This window comes from Sus scrofa, chromosome 13 (assembly GCF_000003025.6).
Source record: "Sus scrofa isolate TJ Tabasco breed Duroc chromosome 13, Sscrofa11.1, whole genome shotgun sequence".
Classification (NCBI taxonomy): Eukaryota; Metazoa; Chordata; class Mammalia; order Artiodactyla; family Suidae; genus Sus; species Sus scrofa.
In genome coordinates, this window is record NC_010455.5 from 91473989 (window position 1) to 91500490 (window position 26502).

Below are 26502 nucleotides of genomic sequence, written 5' to 3' on the forward strand. Positions count from 1 at the left end.
TGTGATGAAAACAGCATTTTCTTTCCAAGATCTTAAGGCTTAAGGTTGGATAGAGTTCTCTAAACTTCCTGACCTCTCAAAGGTGGCTTCAATGCAGCAGCATTTTCTGCGCATGCAGTCTGCTTCTCCTTAAACGTTCAGTCAGAATCCCTGCCACTCAGCCACATATTACCTCTTGTTGAGCTCTTTTTTTCAGTATGCCTGAAAGGTTTTCTCAGTTCCAAGTTATACCCCAGTTTCATACCATTTCAGATCTCTTTTCATCTGTATTTTGATGGGCTCACACAAGGATAATCAAAAGATGTTTATTTACACTTTGTACATATTGACTTCAACAAACAAGAGAAGACCTTGTGGCCTTTAACTCCTACACATCAGTGTAATCATAGTATATGCGGACCTCTGATCTTCTGACACTTTGCAGGGATCGGATGCTTTCGCTCCTTGTTCTGATATTTGATTTCTTGAATAGCCTTCTTGAAAATGAGCGACACATGAAAAAGTAAATTATTGGATCCAGGCACACATTGCATGCAGACAAGAAAAGGGTCATTTCCTTGCAGTAATACAGGATTTTGTGTGCAGAGTCATCTAAAAGTCTGTCCAAGTGACTAAAAGTAAAAGGAATCCTGCACAAGTGATAGGGTAGAAAGCAGGTAAAAAACACAGCCACAACCACTCTAATGCTCTGGTTATGTTTTCGTTTTCGGCTCGACTGGCTTATGAATTGCCTGCTGGATTTGTGGATGTACCTGGATATGGCTATGTAACATCCGATCAGTATCACCAGCACAGCTACAAACAAGCAGCTGTTGACATAAATGATGGCATTATGCCATTTCACCCCCAAGGGACTCTTAAGTTTCACGCACTCGTGGATATTTTCCCTAGTTGGTTGACCATTTGTTAGAATGATGTTTGGCAAGGACAGAACAGCCATGAGCACCCAAACGCAAATAGACAAAACCTTCGTGAAGGTTACACTGTACATGCGAGAGTCGCCAAAGGGCTTTACCACTTTCAGGTATCGATCAATGCTTATCAGCCCAAGAAACACGATGGAAGTGTACATGTTGGCGTAGAATAAAACTGAGGTGTATCTGCAGAGGATAAACTTGAAGTACCAAGGTCCAAATCCTGCATCGTGGACTATTCGAAATGGAAATGTCAGTGTCATTATGAGGTCAGCAACCACTATGTTTTTGAGATAAAATATGAAGCTGGTTTTATTCCTAATGTGGAAGAAAATCCACACTGCCAGACCATTCAGCAAGATGCTTGCCACAAATATAACGAGGTAAAGCAGAGGCAAGACGATAGTGTTGAATTCATTGTTAATAGTGGCGTTCTTTCCAGGTGCATCACTCACGTTACTTGGGGTGTGATTTCTTGGGCTGGGCAGCTCATTATCTGTAGGAGAAGCAGGGAGACATCACTTCAGTGCTTTGCATGCCCCACAGACTGCCAGGCTTCCTCACAGGCTGAACTATCCCTGTTTGGGGCTAGTTAAAAGAAAGTCTTTAGTAATTTAAAGAGTCAATTTAGTGCACTGTTAACATTTTGAGTAGCTTAAGAATTGGTGGACTCAAACAATTTGGAGCTACTGTATAGCACAGGCAACTACATTCAGTATCCTGTAATAAACCATAATGGAAAAGAATATGAAAAAGAATATATACGTATGCATAACTGAATCACTTTGCTGTGCATAAGAACTTAACACTGCATTGTAAATCAACTATAACTCAATAAACAAACAAAATATAAAAAAAACCAGTGCCCTCACCCCCGAATCCCCCCTCCCCAAGTCTCTTGAGTAAAAGGTGATGTTTCTACTTCTCTATGCTAATCATTTGAAAGTGAAAATAAATATACTAGGGAAAATTATCCTGATTAGATTTTAATTCAGTGTCACTACAAATAGAATCAACAAAATTTGGGAGGAAACAGTTAAAATTTCATATAACAACATGGTAGCATGTAGTTTATTCTTTTAGTGCAGTCTTTGGCATGCTCTTTGAAATACCTTTTTTTTTTTTTTTTTTTTCCCTCCTTCTCTCACTTTTAGGCCCTGAGCATCAAGCAATGGGAAAGAGTAAAACTAGTGGGTCATTTTGAATTTTTTGCTCATTATTTTCCTATAGTACTTAAGAAACTTTAGGGACTGATAGAATGAAAAGGAATAATTGTCATTAAGGTTTAAATTCATTATCAAGGAGGACAATTATTAAAAATAATTGCAGGCTGGTACCTCTTTTTATTTACAAGGCTAGATTGTATCTATTATACTGAGCATATGGAAAATGTAAACTTTTTGCAATTTCGAAATTTTTAGTTCATATTTTTAAAGTCTTAGACCCTGCCACTCTTATCATTTCAGCAGTGAGTTGGCTTTTGAACATTGGATTTGCATGACATAGGTGAGAATGGGCCTTTCAGATCTCCTGCTGTGGGGATTGTAATTGATGGGTCTCCCCGCCTTCCCCTACCAGGCAGGTTTTTTCTTGTGGCGCCATGCACTAGCCATACAATAAGGAGACTAAGACAACCCTTTGCCTGGGACAGTAGAGGTTCCTCTGATGAGTGACTTTGGCTGGTGGACTTTTTCATTCATCTGGTCAAAACTGTTCAAACTGCACTGCAGTCTGAATCTTCCCACTCTGCCTCCTTGCTCCTTTCTCTCCTCCACAGGGGTGCTATGTGCATAGCCTTCTATAATCCCTGTGGGCATTCTCCTGGAGCAATCTCTTGGTCGTCCAGTTACATTTTGTCTTTTTTTTTTTTTTGAAACTGGAAGTAATAATTTTCAAATGAAAGTTTTAGATGCAAGTTTACAAGGAGGGTCATTTCTGCAGGTTCATGTCCCACTGATGTTTTCTATTATTACAATTATATTTTTGGAATGATTTTGTGTTACAGTGTGAATCGAACCCTCATTTCCCTTCATGGCAGGTAGAGTAGTATATGTATTGTTTCTCTTCTTTGGAGAAATGAACCAGGGAAGATGGCTTTGATGATTGTAATCCAAAAGCAGGTTCTTAAATTGCTGCCTGAAATATAAGCGGAGGCTCTACCTGAATAACCTTGTCCTCTTTCTAGCTCTTTCCCTTTTATTCTCTGCTACTAGTATTTTTAAAAACTGGTTTTCCTGGCTTAAATATCCTTACCTAGGCTGGTAATTTATACCTGGACTAGCCTGTTAGGATGAGACCCAGAGTATTATTAAGCTTTACAAGTTTAAAATGCCTGATTCAGCTGCCATCTGTACTCCTGTTGCCAGTTTCAAATATCATCTTGAACAGTATCATTCAAGCCTATTTTGACTTAATGAAGTGTTGCAGACTTGGCTGCTCCTGCACCCCAATATTCATATCAGCACCCATGCCCTTAGAAGCTTCTTAAGACGTACAGTTTTACCTGGGTTAAGATATCTGCTTGGGAGTTCCCGTCGTGGCACAGTGGTTAACGAATCCGACTAGGAACCATGAGGTTGCGGGTTCAGTCCCTGCCCTTGCTCAGTGGGTTAACGATCCGGCGTTGCCGTGAGCTGTGGTGTAGGTTGCAGACGCAGCTCGGATCCCGCGTTGCTGTGGCTCTGGCGTAGGCCGGTGACTACAGCTCCAATTTGACCCCTAGCCTGGGAACCTCCATATGCCGCGGGAGCGGCCCAAAGAAATAGCAAAAAGACCAAAAAAAAAAAAAAAAAGATACCTGCTTGAAGAGTTCCCTTCATGGCCCAGCGTTTAAGGAACCCGACTAGGATCCATGAGAATGCCGGTTGGATCCCTGGCCTCCCTCAGTGGATTAAGGATCTGGTGTTGCCATGAGCTGTGGTGTAGGTCATAGACACTGCTCAGATCCCATGTTGCTGTGGCTGTGGCGTAGGCTGGCAGCTGTAGCTCCAGTTCGCCCCCTAGCCTGGGAACCTCCATATGCCATGGATGCAGCCGTGGGGGGGGGGGAATCTGCTTGAGTTAATTTCCCCACTTACACTATTAACAGTCACTTTTATCAAACCCATAACGGAACCCTAAGGGAAGCGGAAAGAGGGCAAGTATGTTTTCATCAGGATAAGTGGTCTGGCTGAGAGACCCGAAAAAAGGGGCAGCTACATTATCTCCTGAAAGATGGCTAAACCTTTTAACAGTTACTAACGAATGATTTTCAGAGTCATTGGGAATGCAGACAGAATGGTTCATGAGCTATAGCACAGGATTTCAACCCCTAGTGTTGGCTCACTGGACCTGCTGTGCTTATCCTTGGTGGGATGGCAGGACATAGACTTCTCAGGATTGGTTAAGGTTTTTGAGCCTGTTCCTTACATACTTTAAAGTTTTAATTGTAGGAACAAGTACTCTTATTAAATGATTTACCAATCACTTATGGTTATCAAAGATAGTCGTAAGTCAGAATTTCAAAATTAGTCCCTATATATACTCTGACTCATAAATAATGTCAGGTCTGAGTGACCTGGTTCCACAGTGATTATTGAATGTGTTGTGGCCTTCAGACTGCTTGCTGCCCTGTTTGCTGATTGTGTCACCCTACAGTCTTTACTTCCTTGGTTTATGTATAGGGTTAATATTTTGGAATATAGGATTTCTTAATTCAAGGGAATAGGTTGGGGTTTGGTTATTACTTCATTTGCCAACGGCCACATTTACGACGCAGCTTAAACAAATTACCGGGTAAAGCCTGTTACAGCCTATTCTCTGACATAAAATGGTAGTAGAGAGAAAAAAAAATGGCTTCTGGGAAGCAGGAAGAGTCGTCTGTGGGTTGCTCTGGAAGGCTCAAACCTTAATATAGAGAGTTTGGGGTGACATTTATTTGTTTGTTTATTTATTTAAGAATTAAGTCTACGGCTTATTCTTTCCTGCCAGCTACCTCCGTCATTTCTTCCCTTCTGTAGGGTTGCCCCAGTTTTTCTAAAGCCTTTGACTGTGCTCGAAGGGATTTCTCTGCACGGTGTTCGTGCTCAGAAACAATGACCATTAAAAATCAGTGGCTTTCTTTACCCAGGAAGTTTTATCACATTGTTCTTTGCTGTCAGTATAAAGAACTTGGCAAAGTTAGGGAACATTTTTAATGACAGGTAGCTTAATCAATCAAGAAAAATCAGAAACTGTTTTTACAGTGTAAAGGCCATTTGGTCACATCTCACACACTCCTCATTTCCTAGGTTGTTATCCCCCGTATTGTTTAGTGCTGAGCTTGATTACAGAGTGAGAATTGAAAGGAAAAAAAAAGAAAATCCTTCTCTTCCAGCTCCTTTTTTTTTTTTTTTTTTTGGCATACCCATGGCAGGTAGAAGATGCTGAATCAGGGACTGAACCTTTACCACACCAGCTACCCAAGCTGCTGCAGTGATAATGCTGGATCCTTAATCTGCTGTGCCACAAGAGAACTCCAGTTTTTTTTGTTTTTGTTTTTGCTCCAGCTCCTTTTAAATTAACAAAGGCAGTGACATGAGAATTCAAGTTACATAGTAAAGAAAGCATCATTTTGTACCAGTGTGTGTGTGTGTTGGGGCTATGGGCTATGGTTGCCTGTGTTTGTGTACTGGGACTGTGTACCTGTGTGTGTTGTAGAAATGCATGGGCTTTGTTGTCAGATGTCTCATTAGCCACATGTGTTCCTGTGTTGGACAGTGCAGATAAAGGGCATTGCAGGAAGTCCTCTTTGATGCCAATTCAGTTACTTCATGACTTTGTAAAATGGAATAAATATTTTTTGGATCTTAAAATTTTGCTGGACCTTCTGAGAATTAAATTCTCTACAAACATTTCAAGCACAGTATCTAGTACTTGGTAGGTGTTCACTTTCTAACTTTCATGCACTAAGTTTAATTTGTCTCATCAATAGCAGACACATTCCAGATGATAAAGCGGTGAAGAATCTGGTCCTTTTGTTTTTGGTGAAGCTACATTGTTTCATTGTGGCATGTCATAGTTTGGCACAAAATGTGAATGGATCAACAGTATGTCTCTGCTCTACCTGCCAGGTGGGAATGAAATACCAAAGTCATGCAGATTATAGGGTGTCACTAGCCTAGCTCAGCTGCCCTTGCATGACTCTTTTCTAGTTACCATTAGTGTAGGTCAATGTTGTCTTTGGCCTCTTGGGGAACCTCAGTGAACCTTGATCTAGACAATTTGCATACTTTAGTTTGGGTATAAAAAACTTCCCCAGTTGTCATTAGTTTGATCATTCTTGTCCTTTTGGAGATGATTTCTATATGAAACAAAGCCTAAAATGAAGTGATAGGTTAAATTTCCCTCTTGCATGTTTGCTGTTTTACACTTATTGGAAGCCAAGGATTAATGCCAGTGTATTTTGTTATTCGATGTGGTGACTACTAAAGGCCTCCCTTCCCTGAATTGCCACACAGTATATTGATCAAATAAGACTTTCTTTTGCATGTTTCTCTACAGCTTACCTGGTAATTTTGCAAGTGTTACGTTGAGCCCCATTCTTTAGTTGTGACGGACTGTAGGCACAAATACGTGTCAGGAAACACTTGGGGAAGATGGAGGCAAGGGCTCGGCATAGGTTATTCCTGGTTTAATTTCTGGGGGCAGAAAAGAAAAAAAAAAGCAGTTGGAGAGGAATTTGAACATACAGTATTTTGATTTTTTCTTAAAATAGATAGATATACCCCCATGATTGAGAAAAGGCCTTTGAATATGCCACACAAGAGTTGTCTATTTTTGTGTGCTCTTTCAGCCTGCTCACCATCTGAATGCCACTATGTGTCCCTGGGAAAGTTACTTAACGTCTCTGTGACTCAGTGTCCTCATCTCTGAAATGAGAATGATACTTTAGACTGTGATAAGGATTGTGACATAATCTATCAGGCGCTTATCGGAACCTGGGTCCAAGAATGTGCTCAGGACATATTAGCTTATATCTTCTCATCCCTGCTTCTACCTCTTTCTTTTTCTCCCCTCAACCTTGGCACAGTCATTTGAATGCATCTATGATGAGACTTATGTGCAATTGCACGTTGTTAAAAAAATTAAAAGTTCTAACACTGATATATGAAGAATGTCTTATAAGCTCAAACGCATTCAGTGTCCAATTCTTGTAATCTCTGGGGTTCCAGTTTTGTCTTTACCCTAACCACCTGTGTGACCTCCATTGAGTCACCTGACCTTTTTGGAATTGGACTGAAGGCCCTAAAAAATTCCCTATCAGCACTCAGATTTGCCGAGGCTTCTATATTTTCCTCAAACATAGGTTCTCATTAAGAATTTAATTTCATTTGCACATTTGTTGTGTTAAGTCCCTGTACTTCTTTGTGATAACTCTATGTCATCTAACCTCAACTTTTGGCAAGGAAGGAGTAATTAAATTGACTTCGAGTGAGTGGTGTGTGGTTTTGGCTAAATAACTCTTCTGAGCTTTAGAGTCCTCACAACCTTTTTATCATGATTACCTGAGATCCTAGGTACATGTGATGTTGCACTGAATGCTTTAAGATGTTTCCCACTTCTCCTTCAGCAGCTATGCCTTGCCCCAGTTTTCTGACTTTTCTCAGATGTTGATAAAAGAGAGATGAAGTCCTGGGAACTGTTTTGGAAAGTGCTGCTGAAGACAAATGTGTTTGTGGAACCATTCATTATAGGGGAAGTGACAGTGTTTCTCATGAAATGAAACCATGTGAGACTTTCATGTCCCTTCCCTGATATGGTTTAGATACCACAGAGCTGCAGAGACACCCCAAATAACCTCATCCCCTCCAAGCACAAAGCCATCTTCTGGCTGTGTAAGCAGTTACATTTGATGAGTCAGCAGGGAAAGACCATGTTGGAGGCCAAAGTGTATTTAAGAATTGGGCAGCAATGATCATCACGACCCAATTTTATCTGTTGTATAACTATAAATGTAATAAAATTCATTGAGTAATTAAAAAAAAGAATCGGGCAGCAGGTGGAGGGGCACTTATATTTTTCCCTGTTACTCTGTCCGTCTCTTCTGTTGCTTAGTGCCATAGGACGTGTAGGTGCTGGATTTGGTAGTAGATGAAGAAAATAGTTTCCAAATATTCAGTGATTCCTCAAGTCCTCAGTTATCTCCTTTTAGGGTTTAGACACCCTCACTTAGAATCACTAGAGTGTGTGGTACATAGTGGGAAGTCAAAAGGTCTTTATTGGTTAATGGATCATGGACAGTGATTAGAACCTGGAGTCCCTCATTTTAGATTTAACGTAAAACAAGGAAGTGAAATCCTGCTTTCTCTTCGTTTACCAAAGTTTACTGAGGAGAATGATTGAGGCAATTTTCTAAACTGCATAATAATGATCCTTGGATTTCAGTAAACATTTAAAAAAAAATTTTTTTTTTTTGGCCATGCCCATGGTACGTGCAAGTTCCCAGGTCAAGGATAGAACCTGAGTGACATCAGTGATCATGCTGAATCATTAACCCACTAGGGAACTCTAAAACCTTATTTTCTTGAACCAAACTTCTCTTGGAAACATATCAAAGAGTCTACATGAAGAACACATCCTCAATTTTATTTTCCTGTGTGCACGAGTTTAGTGGTTTTCCTGTTCTTGGCTTTACTTATTCCTCACTTGATAACAAGAAGTTCAGTATAGCTTCTCCCACTGGAAAAGAAGTAGTGTCTAGAGGTGGGTGAGCCACAAGAGAGACAGCAGACAGTTAGCCATTAAGGAAGACAAAGAAAAGAGGCTGGGAGAAAATATTTGCGTATCACCTTTATGATAAAGGATTAAATTCAGAATATACAAAGAACTTTTCAACTTCCTAGTAAGACCATAAAAGGCCCAATTAAAAGGTTATCTGAAGATTTGTATAGATGTTTCACCAAGAGCACATGAAAAAATACTCAACCTTGTTAGTCATTAGGGGAATTCAAATAAAAACCACAGTGAGATACTATTTCACATGTACCAGAATGGGTATAAATAAAAAAGACAATGACAGATCTTGTGGAGGATGTGGAGAGATAGGAACCCTTGTATGTTGCTAATGGGAATTTAAAATGACGCGGCCACTTTGCAAACAGTTTGGTAGTTTTTTTAAAAGTTTAACCTAAATTTATATTATGACCCAACAATTCCAGTCAAAGTATCTCCTCAAGAAAATGAAAACATATGCCTATGCAAAGACTTACATACAAATGCTTGTATTAGCATTATTCATAACAGCTAGGAGTTAAATCAACCCAAATGTCAACTGATGAATAGATAAACCAAAGATAGTATAGTCACATAAGTGGAGTACTATTTAACACTAAAAAGGAGTGAAATGCAGCTGTAATACAAATGAATTAAACAACATTTTGCTAGGGAAAGGAGCCAGATGCAAAAGACCAAATACCATTTAAATGAAATGTCCAGAAGAGGCAAATCTTTTTAGAGGTGCAAGGTAGTTTAGGGCTAGGGGTGGGAATGGAGATTAGCTGTAAGAGCATGAGGAGTTTTGGGGGGTGCTAAAAACTGGATAATGATGATGATGGCACAACTCTATAAATTTATTAAAAATCATTTAAAATAGGTGAAAATTATGATATGTAAATTATTATTTATTTTTATTTTTTGTCTTTTGTTTTTTAGGACCGCACCCCGTGGCATATGGAAGTTCCAAGGCTAGGGGTCTATTCGGAGCTGTAGCTGCTGACCTACACCACAGCCACAGCAACGTGGGATCTGAGTCACATCTGCGATCTATACCATGGTACATGGCAGCGCTGGATCCCCATCCCACTGAGCGAGGCCAGGGATCAAACCCGCAACCTCATGGTTACTAGTCGGGTTCATTAACCACTGAGCCACAACAGGAACTCCCCCTGATATGTAAATTATATCTCAATGAAGTTTAAAAGGAGCAAAGAGCAAAGAAAAGGAGGAGAAACAGGGTCACAACTCAACCGTACAATGACGGATGAGTTTTCAAAACCAAGGAAAAGTACCTAATAAGCACATTCCCTATCATCTCTTGAAGAAAATAGTGGAATGCCAAGTTATATTTCACCAGAGTTCCACCACTTGAGGTAGGTGAGGGGCTTTGCTCCGTGATCTGGACAATTCATTTGTCCAGAAAGAAGAAAGAAGAGTTTCTTCTTTTAGAATTGACACTCTGTGGATAACGATTTGCACTTTGGGAGGGCTCCATCTTCCCATTTTCTTAATTCCTGTTGAAGTTACATGAGAGAGTTGGGTTTGAATTAGTTCAGGAATGAAGTTTGGCTTTTCTGGAGTCTGATTTGTTTTCTAGGTCTTAGAAATGAGATGTTTCATGCTCCTCCACTGGCTTCTGAATGTTTCCTCTTTCTGTCTTCATCTCCGGATGAAATGCTTCCCAGCTTTAGGCCTCAGCTCCTCCCTCATTCTTTCATTTTCTTTTTCTCAGGAGTGTTCAGGTCCCCTTGGATGCTCGGCCGTCACCTCCCTTCCATGATCTATCTCTTCTATTCCCCAGACTTCACTTGGTGGTTGTTAGAGGTTGCCGTCTGTCTGTGTTCCTCAAACTCAAATTCTCTAAACCTGAACTGTTTTTCTTTTTTTCAGCACACACCATCCCTGTCTGTGAATATTTGCTTCCTCTCTTGGTCGAGAGAGTTTGAAACCTCAGTACTTGATGGGATAGTTCTCTTTTCCTTGACTCTCACCTAGTCAGTCCCTTGTTCAGTCTTTCTGTTGCTTCTGTTACAATATCATTCCTTTGCTTCTGTCCTCACCTTACTACCCCCAGAGCCATCTTCTAGATTGAGGCCCTCCTGGTCTTGTGTGCCAGACCTCCTCTCTGGTCTTGCTGCCTCTTGCTTCTTTCCTCTCAACTCCCTCCTGTTTCTTGCTGCTAGATTCTTCTTTCTAAATGACCCATGTACTCCTGCTCTCTAACCCTGACTATGAGATGCTACGGAAATTCTTGAATTAAAATTGCTAATGAAACATAAGGAGTTATTTTTTTAGTTTTGAAGATCAAGACATGTGGAAGCCAAAAGATGCTGGGTTCTGATAATGAAAAATTGGCATTAAACTCTGGTGAAACCTGCTTGTCCCTTTGAATTAACCCTTTGTGTTCACCTGCTTGTCCCTTTGAATTAACCCTTCGAATCAGATGACCATAATGTCCACTCTGTAGACTCATTATGAGGTTAAATTAGAATATATGTTTATAAGTTATGTGCTTTGTAAGCATACTCTTTGCTCATGTTATTTTCATTAATCCTTGCCTAAATGAAATTCAAGATCATTTTCATCCTATTCTGTATATTAACTGCTGCCTCTCAGGGCCATGTCATATATTTAGCCCCCTGCTTTTCTTTATACCTATTTCTGCTGTCACCCCTCTTTCCCTACCTTGGAAATCTCTACCTTTCCTTCAGTGTGACCACAAACCGACATTAAGGTCATTTATTGGAAATCTACTCATGTTCCAGCCTCTGGAATTATAAAGATGAGGAGGGTACATTTCTGCCTTTTTAAGGAGTTTACAGTCCAGTTGAGGATCCAGAAGTAAACAGACCACAAAGTAGAGCGTGAGAGTTTGGGATGTTGTGGAAATCAAAGATGTCCCCAGGTGAGGAAGCAGGGATCAAGGAGGTTCCACGGCAGCTTTGATGCCTGGGTTGTGGCAGGTTTGCTAAAGGTCCGGTGAGAAAGGAGCACATGGACGTGCTGAGCGTGGCCCAAGATAACATGAGGTGACCTGCTGGGGAGGTGATGGTGGCCTTGAGTGGTGGAGAGCTGTGACAAATTTGAGGCATGTTGAGGAATTAGTGGCTGATTGATACTGGTGCAGAGGGAGGAAGAGTGTTGTGGCCTCCCAGTATTTGGCAGTGGGTATTGGCTTCTTTCACTGATGCTAGGGCCTGTGGGAGGAGCACACTATAGGATGGGTGGAGTTCAGATTTTGATTTGCTGATTTCAGAATGCCTCTGTAGTCTCCCTGTGATGTCTGCTAAGTAATTGAACAAAGATGTCTGGAGCTGAGGGAAATGCTCCTGGCTAATGATGTACATTGAAGGTCAACAGAGGATCCATGATAGAAAAAGTGATGGGAGTGAATGAATGAACCTGCCCAGTAGAGTGAGAACAGCAGAGGGCTGACGTCCAGGGAGCAGTTCTAGGAACAGGGAAGTGCCTGAAGGAGTGGTCACGAATTGAAAGGATCACCAAAAAAGATTAATGTCATGTGAGTTTAAGAGTTTAAGAAGTGAGAAGTTGTAACTAGTTTTATCCTGCAGGGCGGGGAAGCGCTGTAGCACGGACTTTAGTGACAAAGAGGTCACTGTTGGTCTTGCCAGAGCCGCCCATGTAGTGCTGTGTGTGGGTGTGTGTCGGGGGGAGTAGGGGCAGAAGCAGAGGGCTGATGAGGCTGATGACAGAGGGTTGAGTAATGCTTGTGAGGTGAGGAAGGGAGTGATTTCAGACAACTCTTTCAAAAAAAAAAAAAAAAATCATACCTGTGATGGGAAAAAGAAAAGGAGGGGGTGGGAGGTAGAGATGGATGTAGGACTGATAGAAGATTCTGCTAAGCTTCTTATTTACTGTCTTACATTTTAAAATATTTTCCTAGCTTGCCTAAAAAAACCCCCAAACAAACCAAAAAACCCCTTGCTTCTACCCTGAGCCAACTGCAGTGATGGTGTGGTGCCATCCCAGCTCTGTTGCCCTCCACTGTTTGAGCCTTCCTCCCCTCAATGGGTGTGATGATACAGCCAGAAGCAGTGACGTTGAGAATATTTATGAAGTATCTGGCACAGTTGCACAGAGTGTGGGTTGAGTCTTATGAGTTCCTATTGCGTGTTGTAGGGACACAATTTGGTGATTGATATTTGGGTGAAACTGAGTTCTTGCCATCTCGTTTATGCTGAGGCCGTTGTGTGGTTTGTGGTTTCAGCAGCCCAGTGTGGACTCAACTGATTGAGCTTTTTGCTCCAAGAACTTCCTTTAAGTTGCCTCTATGCCACACCTGCCTGTAGTCTTTCCTCAGTAGCAGCAGCACTGAAGCTCCCCCCGCCCGTGTGGTGTACAGTGGAGCAACTTTGCACCCTCTGCTCGTCCCAGAACCTGCAGGGTGTTGCAATGAAAATTGCTTCAGCCGTAGTAATGGGCTCCGATCCAGGACTTCACTGATGGGCGGCAGTCCTGTCCTGCCACCTACTGCTCTCCCAGCCAAGAACTGACGAAACCTCTCAAGAATGTGTTGTCTGTGGCAAGCCTGAGTTTCACAGCCATTCCTGAGGTTAGATGGTTTAATGCTTAGAGACCTTCTGTTTTTTTTTTCCAGCCACCCATTGATATCATCCCTGGATTATTTTATTAACTGTCTTGTGATGTTGTTGGTTGTCAGCTGGCTTTTTAAATGAATAAAATGAAGTGGTAGAAAGGGATGAATGTCAATGTCTCCTTTATCTTAGGCCTTGAACTTGGCCCTTGATTTGGCATGCAACACTCAGAGCAGCCTATGCCCTAGGTGTGTTTTAGTCCCATTTTCCTCCCCAAGTGGGAAGAGCTGAGGCTCAGACATGTTAATTAACTTGGCCCTGACTCACACAGCTAGTAGTGGGTAGGGTCAGGATTCCTATCAGATATGATGGAAACTGAATCTGCAGTTCTTTCCATTATCTTGCCCTGGAGTACAAATGCAGAGCAGTTCCAGGGTTGGTTTCAGAGGAAGTGGGAGGGGGAGAATAGAGCAGAGGCGGGGTTTGTTTTCCCTGTCAAGCTCATGAAGGAACTGCTCATCTTCTCAACTGGAGAGATGGTTTTGTTTGGCCTGAACCATGTGCAAAAATCGGGAAATTTCACTTAAGAATCCAGATTTGGATCGGATCTTGAACAAGGAGAAGCTCTGCCCACATGGAGTGTGAACCATCCCATGGCAGTAGCTGCCCCTTCTCTTTGGGAATGTGCTCTCCGGTCACCAGCTCACAGCATCCTCTGCTGATGTCCCTGAGCCTCCTCACTCCTCACTCAGGAGCACTGCTTTCCTGATCCTCTAGACACTCAATTTTGCAGCTCTTGGCTCATTTATCATGTCAATATTACAGATCAACCTTTGACCAGCATGGGTCAGGTGCCCTATGTTGACTGTAAGCATATCTTGCTTCCTCTAACCCCTCTCTGCCAATTGGTCTTGCTTCAGGGATTCTTAATCAGTGATTTTCCCAGTACCTCTTAGCAACCCAGAAAAAATGAAATGGCAGGAGATCTTGCTGCTTAGTGTACACCCAAGAATTAATTGTCACCAGTGAACTCTTCTCTGTGGCCAGCCCTCTCCTAAGGCCTCTAAGCAAGAACCCTACTGCTTTTGTGGTTGGGGAAAAAAATGGACATTCCAGGGTACAAGGAAGGAAAGGTTACTAATGGTGGAGCAGAGGCTTGAACCCTGGGTGTGTTAGATGCCCAGACCTCCTCAGTTTCCCTAGAAGGGAGGTGGGAAGACTGAGGAAGTGTCGGCATCCAGGGCCCCAAAGCGGCTGCCTTGGCACCCACAGCCCTGCTGTCATAATTGGCGGTCAGATCTCAGCATGGGCGGGGAGCCACTGTTCCAGGCCAGGCTGCAGAAACTCCCTCCTTAGCAGGAAGGCCCGGCAGGTGTGCCCTCCAGGCCCTGGCAATGCTTTTCTTCTCCCTGGCTTCCCAGGGTCTCATTATTGCCCTTCTTCTGGTCAAGATTTGGAAGATAAATGCTAGTTAAATTCTTGTGCAGCTGCTCATGATTTTTGGGGGCTGATTATTTGGTGGTGGTTTTCCGATGACAGAGTTGTGGTTAATTACCTCTCTTATTTGTCCTCCACTTTCCACTTTGTTCTTTGGAAGCTGTCATCTGGAATTACAAGAATGTCTGATCTGAGGTTTTGTTTTTTTGTTGTTGTTGTGTTATTTTGGTCACTTTCCTATGGAAAAGCTGGATTAAACCAGTAGATCATATGGGAATACAGCAAATTTCAGTGGAAAGATGTAAAGTTCACAAAAGCCATCTAAAGCAAAGCTTCTGATGAAAGGCACAGCCTCTCTTGCATTTTGGAATCACCTTTAACCTAAGAATCTTTCCCAATTTAAACCAGAGGAGAGAGAGAGAGAGAGTGTATGTGTATGTGTATGTTCCAGAACTGCTAAGATAGAGCTCTGCTGAAAGCCTTGGGAAGAAACAAGTTACCTCACTGGAGGTATAATTCTTTTTGTAATTGAATTAGGTCACTGTATTCATAAGGCACTTCATTAATGCAAGCTTGGAGTCAGTAACCCAAAGGTGCTGGAATGCAAAGCACACAGCCTTCATTCTGGTTTTTCAGGTACTCTTAAATTTCTCTTGACATTTGTAGCTTACCATTAGGCATATTTTGGTTCACATTTAGACTGAACATTTTCTTTCCCCAGGTGACCTCTGATTACCTATTGATTGGTGATTGATTGAGGGAGGGTGGTGTGAATTGGGTAGTACACTCCCTCTAGGCAAGGTTTGTGTCTAATGCTTCCTTGTAGCCCTAGCCCAGACCTGGTTACCATATAGGTGAGGGCCTCAGCAAGCTTCAGCAACTTGCCCGACATCACACAGACAGTGAGAGGCAAAGCCAGGAGATGAGCTCCCATTTCTGTGACCCCCAAGCTGGCTACTTGGCTTGATCAGTGGCACCTCAGAAGTAGCCTGGATGGTATGCTGGACTTCAGTGTGGTTGGCAGGTGTTAACGTTTTTGACTTGGTCTTTGACTCTCTGACCCTGGGCAAAGCATTTTACCTCTCAGAGCTTGAGTTGCCCATCTGAGAAATGAGTGAAATAATAACTTCCTGGCCTGGCTCCCAAAGGTGTTGTGAGAATCTGCAGAGATAATACACTAAAGTCCATTTTATATTGTAAGTGCTATAGTAATATAACTCATGGCCAAGGAAGATAATTTATGGCACATATTTCTTTCTGCTTAATAACAGAAGTCTTATTATTCCTAGAGTCAAATTTTTTTTTATCATTTCCTGAGTTGAAATGTATATATATTATGTTTTATTTACGTAGAGTCTAATTTATACATAGCCAAATTCTGGATTATTGATAATAGAGTTGGCTGGTCAGAGAGGTCACCGGCTATAGTCCAGTAGCCAGAGTAGTGGCTTTGGATGAATATGTTGTAAGCTAAATGCATTTGAAGCAACTTCTGGTCCCTAAAAAAAAAATTCTAGGAATCAAGACCCCAGGTAAAGACTGTAGTTCTTTGATTACTATTTATTGACCTCTTAGGAAAGGAAGAATGGTTTTTCACGGGCTTATGGATATGTTGCTCCTTATTTTAGAAGGGTTATTCCACGGCTTAAGCATTATACTTAAGGGTCATAATTGTGCTTCATGGTCATGGTAGTTAGTGGTTGTCATGGTCACCATTCTAATAAGGTCATTAGTTTGGTTTTCTGGTCTGTGGATGAGAGGTACGTATACCCAAGTCCCCTCCTAATAGAGTGGTTCAGGTTAGCTACCCTAATTTATTTATTTATTTATTTATTTATTTATTGGTCTTTTTAGGGCCACACCCTGGTATATGCTCCCCGGCTAGGGGTTGAATCAGAGCTATAGCCGCCAGCCTGTGCCACAGCCACAGCAATGCAGGATCTAAGCCATGTCTGCAACCTACATCATAGCTTACAGCAATGCCCAGATCTTCAACCCACTGAGCAAGGCCAGGGATCAAGCCTACATCTTCACAGATAACTAGTCAGATTCTTTTCTGCTGAGCCACAATGGGAACTCCACTACCCTAATTTTTGGAATCACAGTTTAACCAAACTGTTAATGCTGTTTAAATTAATGAAATAAGACTGATAACCTAAGAGACAAGTCTTCCTTCAGTGTCATCCCCTACCTTCAATGATAAGACTCTCTAGTGAATCTTCAATACTAGTGGATTTTTTTTTTTTTTTTTTGGTCTTTTGTCTTTTGTTGTTGTTGTTGTTGCTATTTCTTGGGCCGCTCCCGCGGCATATGGAGGTTCCCAGGCTAGGGGTCAATCGGAGCTGTAGCCACCGGCTTATGCCAGAGCCACAGCAACGCGGGATCCAAGCCGGGTCTGCAACCTACACCACAGCTCACGGCAACGCCGGATCCTTAACCCACTGAGCAAGGGCAGGGACCGAACCGCAACCTCATGGTTCCTAGTCGGATTCGTTAACCACTGCGCCACGACGGGAACTCCCTTTTTTTTTTTAGAGCCACACTTGTGGCATATGGAAGTTCCCAGGCTAGGGGTCGAATTGGAGCTACAGCTGCTGGCCTACATCACAGGCACAACAACACAGGATCCAAGCTGTGTCTGTGACCTACACCACAGCTCAAGGCAACCCTGGATCCCCGACTCACTGATCGAGGTCAGGAATTGGACACATATTCTTTTGGATACTAGTCAGATTCGTTTCAGCTGTGCTACCTCAGGAACTCCTGATATTTTGCTATTTTTATCAGCATCAAACCCTCACTGTGTCTCATTTTCTTCTGTCATAAAAACAAAAAATCAATCCCCTCCCCCCCACACACTTATGTAGGAAAAGGATTGAGCATCACATATAATTTATTTTATATAATATATGTGAGTGAATATATACACACTCACACATATATAATATAACATTTTCTTTAGAGTAGTTCCTGCTATCAACTTCACTGGCATTAATTATTATTATTTTAAATAAATGAAATGAAACAGTGCAACAAGGAAAGGCTGAGAGAACAGAAATTGGCAGTGGAGCTCGTGGAAGGCATGGTCAGAGACCGAGAGGAAAGCTGATCAAACACTGGTCCTTTGATGTTTCTGAATAGCTCACTGTGAAATGAGGAGACTAAAGCGATGGACTGCAGATTCAAATAAAGCCCCATCCATATGCGGTGTCAATGAGGAAAGTGAGCTGGGTATAAGAATAAATAACCAGCAGGCCAGTGAAATACAGCTAATAGCTGAAATGCTAGGAGAGATAATCAGGATGGCTGGGCACCACAGTGCCTCTGGGTTGTTGCCACACAGGTGCATGGGTCATCTGCCACCAGACTATAAAAAGTGGATTTTTGTATAAATTGCATAAGCTTAAAATTCTGGCTTAATTTTGTTAAAACAGACCAAATGAAGCTTGTCTGTGAGTTATACTTTGTGACATCTAATTTCATGGTGGGGTTGACCCAGGTCCTTCCATGGAGTTTATGCCAATACCTTTAAGACCTGATGCCAGTCCAAACCTGCCCCTTATTTTTACTAATTCCCCCCTGACTTGATATTTTCCTTTTTTTTACCTGAAATCGATCAGCCTGTAAGACAGGGTTTGAGATAATTAATTGGATTTAGAACTTCATGGAATATATACTTTTTCAGACGTTCTAATGTTTCTTCTTCCTTGATGCTGTTGCATTAGGCTGAACCATATGGAAATGTTTTCATACATGAAAATGTCATTTTCATATGGTTCGACCTAATATGTCTGGCCCTTGGGAAACTTTGATGATTAGAATCAATGTACTGGGAGAAGGGGGACAAGAGGTTCCGCTAGAGTAATTATGAAGAAACAGTGGTATGATAAAGTATGTTCTCCCATCTGCCGTCGTAGAATCACTTTGCCCCAACTGAGCTTTGTGTTGATACCTTCTGACGTTCAACCCTTTCCATTGTGTCTATTCTTTGGGGATTCAACACAACTTGTTTTTCCGTGTAAGGACTCAAGAGAAAAAGTTCTAACAATAATGTTCCTTTAGGCCTTCTACTAATTTATCAAAACTGTATGAGTATGCCTTCTTCTTTCCCTGCTGGAGTTGAGATAGGAATTAATGCCTTTGGTGAACTAACCTCTCACATGGCTTTGTATTTCCCTCCATTGTTTTTCCCAGGCTTCATTTTTCTTGGTTAAGGTTCATTTGAACCTACTTCATATTAAGCATCTCTGTGAAGCACTTGAAATCTATGGGGGAGACTAGGCAAGACCTAAATAAATAGACATGTGAGTACATTAGAGGGAGTACCTATCTGGTGTGGGTTGTACTTTGCTGAAGGAAAGAGGGAGACTCGTGGGAAATGAATGCACATGGGAATGAGTGTTCTGCTGGGGGTGAGGCGGGAGGAAGGTAAGGGTAGAGAGGTGGGCTTGGCCACCTTGGTTGCAAGACAACCGATTCTTGGAGTGTCTTCCAGGATTGGGAAGGAACGGGAAGGGGGGGCATCAGAGCAAGTGTTAGGTCCCCTGGCCTTCTTATATCACATAGCTTCACTTTTGCATTCTCAAACTCCTTTCTGCATTGGCCAGTTCTTTAGTGTCTGTCTGACTTGCAGTTTCATACAGACTGTAAACTGATTCTACATAGTGCACGCACAGGGTCCCAGTATGATTTGGTACATATCAGATACTCAGTATTTCTGGGTCGTGGGATGATAAGTAGAGATAATACTTGAGGTATTGTACTGGTGGCTGTAGGCACTGTGTGGATGCTTTTTTTTCATACCGCAAAATATACATATGTGTTTGGTTTGCAACATGTAATTAGAATGAGTGTTTTAGGATAAAGAGAATATTGGCATTGAATAGATAAAAACAAAATATCTGTTGAATAGTGATCTTAATATGCTTTTTTTGTGTGTGTGTAGTTACCTTTTTTTTTTTGTTTGTTTGTTTTTGGTGGCGTGTGGAAGTTCCCTTGCCACAGCAGTGACCCAAGCTACTGCAGTGACAATGCCAGATCCTTTTAACAGCTAGTCCATCGGGGAACTCCCATTAGTTACCTTTTTGATGGCATCCATTGTTTTTTTTCCCTCATTTTGCTATGTGTTATATGGGTTCTACATAGATAATTTTGATGCAGTGTAAGACTTTATCTTGTTTAAAGTTTTCATTTCCCAAGTTTTTAAAATGCTTGGTTCAGACAACCAAAAAATAATTGTAGCTGTGGTTATTTAAGGGTTGTGTGTTACTCTGGGCCCCACGTAGCTACATTGTACCCAGACATAATAGGAAGGACTCTCCTCTTTATAAATACAGCCAGTAAACTATTAATTTTTAGTTTTTCCAACTTTTAGTTTATCTAAGTTACTTTGAGAAGCCCCATCAATGATTTGTTTTCTGTTTCATTTCTAACCTTTGAGTTTTGCTTGTATGAGGAGGAACAGGTTTGGACAGGTAGGTCATCCACCCCAAAAAAAGTGTGGCAGGCCCTAAAATGCCTGAAACCTTGAGGCAGCTCAGGTCCACACATTAGTTTCTTGGGTCTTTTCTGTCAGCTCTCAGACCAAGAGTCACACAGCAGAGTGCTAAAGCCCACCTATTTTTCTCTGTTATTTTTTTTTTCTTCAACTAGTTTAGAAGCTCCTGTAGTGCAGGGACCTTATGTTATTTTGTTTCTCCTGCCCTCTATGGTACTGGCATCCATTTTGGAAGCATCCAGAATCTTATTTTAGCAAAGGGTACCCTTTGGACTTAGGGACTTTAAAGTGAAATTTCAAAGCCAGTTTGAAAGTCAGTAATATCACTAACCTGAGAGCATGTTCAGGCTACAGGCAAACCCTCCCCTGGCAGCTGAAGTCTGTGTTTCTCTCTTATTAGTCATACAACAACAACAACAGTATTAATAAGAATATGGGTTCTGCCAATGCTGGCTAATATTATTTTGTGTCTAGGACTATTCTAATTTATTTAGGTAGATTTAAATTTATGAAAAAGACATTGGATTCACATTATAAGTCTGCTGTTTACTTGGGTAGCTTGTCTAACTCCTCTGTGCCTCAGTTTCCTCTTCTGTAAAACATCATTCATCATAAGATAGATTTGAGGATGGCGTGACGTCTTGTCACAGTATTATATTGTTCAGTCCTTCTAGATCTTTTATTGGAGCTTGACATCTCAGCAGAACTCACTATAGAAATGCTACCTGAGTGGAGGAAGAGTAGTATGCCCATTTTTCAAGTGGAGAAACTGAGGTTTGCAGAGGCTCCTTCAGCAGACTGTGTTCTTGACTGCTCTGCTCATAGGTTAGTGGGCCTGGGGAGCGCAGAACCTGGATTTGAACACAGGTTGGTCTGGGCTCTCAACTGCTCTTCTGCTCCTACTTCCACACAACCTGGGGGTTCATGTGTTGCTTATAATCTGCCCTCCTTTGGGAAAACTGGGAAGTACAGTATCTCCAACTTGATTGCAGGGCATGATGTGCCCAAGACAGCCTCTTATCTATGGTAGGCACCCAGTATGGTAAATAAATTATGAATTTATATAATTGTACCTGCTAAATTACCACCACCAACCACCAACATGAACAACAACAACAAAAGGTCACAAATAGCAAATACTGAGTTTACTCAGAACTTTAAAAAGTAGTGACTTAAGAGTATGGTTGACTGCAGGCAGACTTGATTCAACGTCAGAGCTTGGCAGTGTACTTATACATCACTTAAGCCTCAGTTTGCTCAGCTGTGAAATGGAGGTAACAGCAGTATATATCTTTTTTAAAATTATTACTATTATTATTATTGTCTTTTTAGGATCGCACTCAGGGTATATGGAGGTTCCCAGGCTAGGGGTCAGATAGGAGCTATAGCCGCTGGCCTACACCACACCACAGCAACGCCAGATCTGAGCCACGTCTGTGACCTACACCACAGCTCATGCTAGCGGCGACTCCTTAACCTACTGAACAATGTCAGGGATCGAACCTGCGTCCTCATGGATACTAGTTGGGTTCATAAACTACTGAGCCATGACGGGAATGCCTATATCTTTTTTTTTAAAATATATGTTAAAGTATGCAGTAGTCCTGGACATATATTAAGCTATCAGTGCATGTTAACAATTACTGTTTTAGTATTAAAGTTTAGAAGGACAGTTTGTGATATATGAGTTCTATCTAATGCATTATGTAAAGTCATTTAAGGAGTTAGCATTTTCTTCCAAATTGTCAGAAATTATGATTAGAAATTGCTTTATAAGAGAAATTATGGAATCACTGATAGGTATGACTTAATGTGATGTCTTAAACTAGGTGAAACTTAGTTCTCTTGAAAATGCATTTTCATCTAAGTTTTTTTCATATTTGATTAAAAAAATGCCAGTAAAAGATAAAATGTGCTACATTAGGTACAGGATGAAGAATAAAGTTCCCTTATTTGTCATATAAGGAGGAAGAAAATTTAGAAATTGTTGCTAGGTCAGATAGGAGCTTGGCTTTAATTATTGGCCTAAAGCAGAAGGTTTGTGTTTTGTTTCTTGTTTACCTTGTGTTTTTCCTGTGGTTTATCTCATCTAGTTTTTAACCACAAGGTCAATGTTGCCTCTGCTCTCTACTCTCTGATTTAGATAGTTACTGGCTATAGGAACTGCAATTGGCCAATGAATTTGTACTAATGCAGAACTTCCCATCCAGGGAGCAGGAGCAGACTGTAATCATTTCAGACTTAGAAAAATCTAGGGCCAGAAGAGGCTGAGATTTGATTAATATCATGTAGCTGGCTGGGACAGGAAGGGAGGACGAGTCCTCCTCTTCATCATTTCTAATCATAATTTCTACGCAGTGTCCCCTCTTGCATCCTTCATTTGGTCCAAGCCTTGGGTTCTTGATAACCAACCCTAGGGCTTCAGCACATCATCTGGATCATGAGAACCTAGCCAGGCAAGGGGCTCCCAAGGACCATCCAATCTAATCCCTTCATTGTACTGTGAGGGAAGGCAGTGAGCTGCTGGGGAAGTAAGAGGCTTGCCCACATCACACTGATAACTTTTGGCATCGTCAGCATCCAAACCCTAGCTGGGCTTTTGCTCTCATCCCAATTCCTGTCTTACGCCTGAGCACACAGCAGTGTCAGTCTTCAGACTGTAGGATGCCCCAGGGGACTTTGCCCAGCTTTCACCTCCCTTCTAGCCTGCCTTTCCACCGTTCCTTTTATTGGGTTCTGAAGATATTTCATGAGTTTTCCTTGTCTTTCCATAGTTTAGAGGTGTGCAAAGAACAAAGGGCCACTGGTGTCGCCTCTGTCTTAAATTTCTGTGGCATTTTTTCAGAATACAAGGCTAAGGCTGAAATATTTTTTGTACTTAAAGGAAGTGAAACCTTAAGACATCAGGGAAGAAAGGAAAGCAGGCTCTGAAGGAGTCACGGACACCACTAACCTAAATAAAAACATCCATTCTAATTTCGATTTCTGCCTCCTACCCATATTCCTGAGTGTAATAATCCCTCTCAGCATACTCTCTCTAGCCAGGAAATTTTTCCTTTAGTCTCTTCATGAAGTAGTTAGGATTTTCTGACTAAGGACTTTTTCTTTTCTAGGCTGCATTCTTAAATATGGTATTCAGCAGTCTAACTGCTCACCCAGCCCCCTTCTCCTTCACCTCACATAATACCTGGAACACTTTTCAAATAGGTGTTGGAAACTGTAGTCTTAGAATAGGAATTTGCTGAAAGACTAAGAGACTACATCTCCTTCATCTCTAACTTCAAGGAGGAAAAGATTGTTAACTGGCAGAAATCATAATATAAATAATATAATAATACAAAATAAAAAGAGCCTGGCTATCCCACGCCCCATTTATATTTGATAACATAGAACCAAAATTTTGCTAGTAAATTGGAGTCTCTAATTAGAATTATGAAAGAAAGTTGTTATTAAAAATGTTAATATACCTCATGTAAATGCAGATCCACTTCGAGAATACGATACAAAATTCCACAGCAGACAAATTGCAACCTAATAAACCGAAAAGTCACCCTACCTTAGACTCACAGATATTTTAAAAGCCTTATTATTCCTTAGGAGAGTTCAAATCTCCTTGCCTGTTTCTTGGTTTCCTCAATGAAGTGAAAACTTCCCTAGGACTTTGAATGTGAAACAGAACTAAGCCATTTCTAAGCTGCTCTGCTCCTCAGTGGTTAGGAGTTTCCTCAGTGCCTCTCCTGACAGGTTTTAACATGATCTCTTAAGGAATCAGAATGAGGATTGCCTTGTTCTTTGTGGTACAATGAAAAGACAGAGATTCTTCTATCAAAATGAGGCAACTTAAAGAGAAAATCATTTTTTCCCCCTTTTGATCTCTTTCAAAAAATATGAGTGAAAGATTGTGAAACAAATTTCAGTTTTGGGTCTTGGAAATCAATTATAAGGGACTCTGGATTTTTACTGAACTAAAGCAAATGTGACTTAAAGCAAGTACTTAACAGAAGTGATTTCCAAAATATTTCTGCGTTTGAAGGCACAGTGCACAGTTTATATTATCTGCCTGCCTGAGCTGGAAACAGAGAAGTTCCATGAAGGACGGATGGCCCCTGTCTTGGAAAGTGGTACCTCCCAAAGAGGACTTGTGGATTGCATTCACTCAGCATTCTAATTCGTACTTTTCTTCTAGACCTTTAAGCAGAGGTGTAAGTACAGTCTTACTTAGTATGATATCACACCCTCCATGACTTTTAAGAAAATTGAAAAAACAAAAACAAACCAAAAACTTCATTTACCTTTCATTGCTGTAGCTGGCTGTCCATTCACCTGATACGGGTGTCTTCACATCCAAACAGGCTTCTCAACTCTAATTGAGAATGAGTCTCAAAACCAGGGTTGGCAGGGAAGTTGGTTTTTTGTTAAAGCCTAAAAAAAAGCATTTTTTCCCCTCCCCTGCCGGAGAAGGTAGGTGCTCCTCTACCCGCCTAGAGATTGTCCCGTGGGGCACACTTACAAACTCTCCTGCTCAGGAATAACTGGAGCAACTTGCTCGATTGCTAATAGAAATGACTCACATTTAAGAGGAGGTGAGATTTGTAGACTGGGGAAGAGTGTTTCCTTGAACATGCGGGAATCAGACAGTGATTCACCTGAAGGGAACACAGAGGCTGGCCAGAGCACTGTTTAAGGAGGAGAGGATAAGTCTCCCCAATATTTAGGTCTATTTTTGGAGGGGGAACCCCTACTGCTAATCAGAAAATGTGCATTTACAAACCTTCCTGCTAATTAACTTTTGGATTAAAAGGAATCAGAATATCTTTTATTTATTTATTTTGTCTTTTTAAGGCTGCACTTGTGGCATATGGAGGTTCCCAGGCTAGGGATCTAACCGGAGCTGTAGTAGCTAACCTATGCCACAGCCACAGCAATGCCAGATCTACACCACAGCTCATGGCAATTGACGGATCCTTAACCCACTGAGCGAGACCAGAGATCGAACCCACAACCTCATGGTTCCTAGTCAGATTTGTTTCTGCTGTGTCACGACAGGAACTCCCCAGAATAGCTTTTATAAAAGACAAATCTTTTGTGATATTATTCTATATATTAAAGACTAAAGTTAAAATGTATTTATACTGGTGATTGGTGAGTTGAGAAACCTGTTGTCTCATTTAAGAATCTGATGAATTCTACAGACCTGTTTTTTGACATATACACAAAATTCAAAATATCTTAAATAAAGTTATTTAGGGACTGAGTTTACCTAATCTCTTGAATTCCACAAAACAACATTTATTCTTTAAAAAAAATCTCCCCATAATGATATATAATCAAGCCACTTCCCCATTTGTAATTAATTTTAAAACTTCCAAAAAATTTCCTAAAGATTTCAAGATTTTTGTAAATGCAACATTCAAACAAATAAATAAAAAAAAATACAGTTTAACCAAATGGAATGAAAAGTTGATACTATCAGGGATGAAGATAAAAATGAATGAAAATAATTTTTGAAGTTAGTAAATCTTGGTATTACTTAGTGTTTACTTATGCCTTAAGGAAATAACATGTAGGTACTATTGTTTTTTTCTCCTGTGTTTGTTCAGAGAAACAAATGTATTTCATTTAAATACCAAAGGTTAAATATCAGAAATTTGTTTTTTCTATTGTCTTTTCCCTAATCAAGTAAAAACAGATAGCTAAAATGTAATGGTTTTCCATTCCATTCTATTTAGGGTGGGTTAAGTAAGTTGTGGATGAGTAGCTAGCCCTAGGGAAAGTCTCCAAACAAAAATTAGCCAATTTAATAATGGCTCAATCTTATAAGAACTTGTCAGATTTACAAACAATCCTTTATTTAGGTTTGGCTCTGTTTTGTTCCATTTTTGTATTTACCTGTGGATTCCCCATTTGCTTTTAGCTTTGAAGCCAGTTTTCTGCATCTTGAGGGGGAAGTTAGGTCGATCTTAGTTTGAAAGACTTGTTTTTCTTGGGTTGAATTTCTTGCCATTTTTCCCTATGCCCCACAGATAATAAATACTTGACTACTCAAAATGGAAAATCTAACTGCCAGAATAACTGCTAAGTCTTAAAAATACCAATTCAAAGGAACTCCTCCCTATCTTTAGCCTCCTTACAAGTATGTTGGGCAAAGACCACCGCTGCAGGTTCTGAAGATGACTCTCCCACATTTCCAGGGGTGGGTATGAAATCATGTGAAGGAGCTTCTGCAGACAAATATCTCACAATTTTCTGTTGAGGGAATAAAGGCTATTCTGTTATCTGCCTTAAATTTTAATACATTTATTACCTGTGTTGACTTTGTCCTGTTGGAGGCAACTAACGTAATACTGTTTTTTTCATGCTAAAA

The 26502-nt window shown here is 41.0% G+C and overlaps 2 protein-coding genes across 12 annotated transcripts in view; one reads left to right on the forward strand and one right to left on the reverse strand.

The window, feature by feature from the left end:
- The window catches only part of MED12L (mediator complex subunit 12 like), a 354280-nt gene that overhangs the window by 202401 nt on the left and 125377 nt on the right, over positions 1-26502 (forward strand). The gene's annotated exons all lie outside the window — the stretch shown is intronic.
- Positions 368-24760, reverse strand: GPR87 (G protein-coupled receptor 87). The gene is made up of 3 exons (XM_003132489.3): positions 24431-24760; positions 6440-6571; positions 368-1410 (listed from the first exon to the last, which is right to left on the reverse strand). The coding sequence occupies exons 2-3, from the start codon at positions 6471-6473 to the stop codon at positions 368-370; spliced, it is 1077 nt and encodes a 358-aa protein (XP_003132537.1). The 5' UTR covers positions 6474-6571; positions 24431-24760.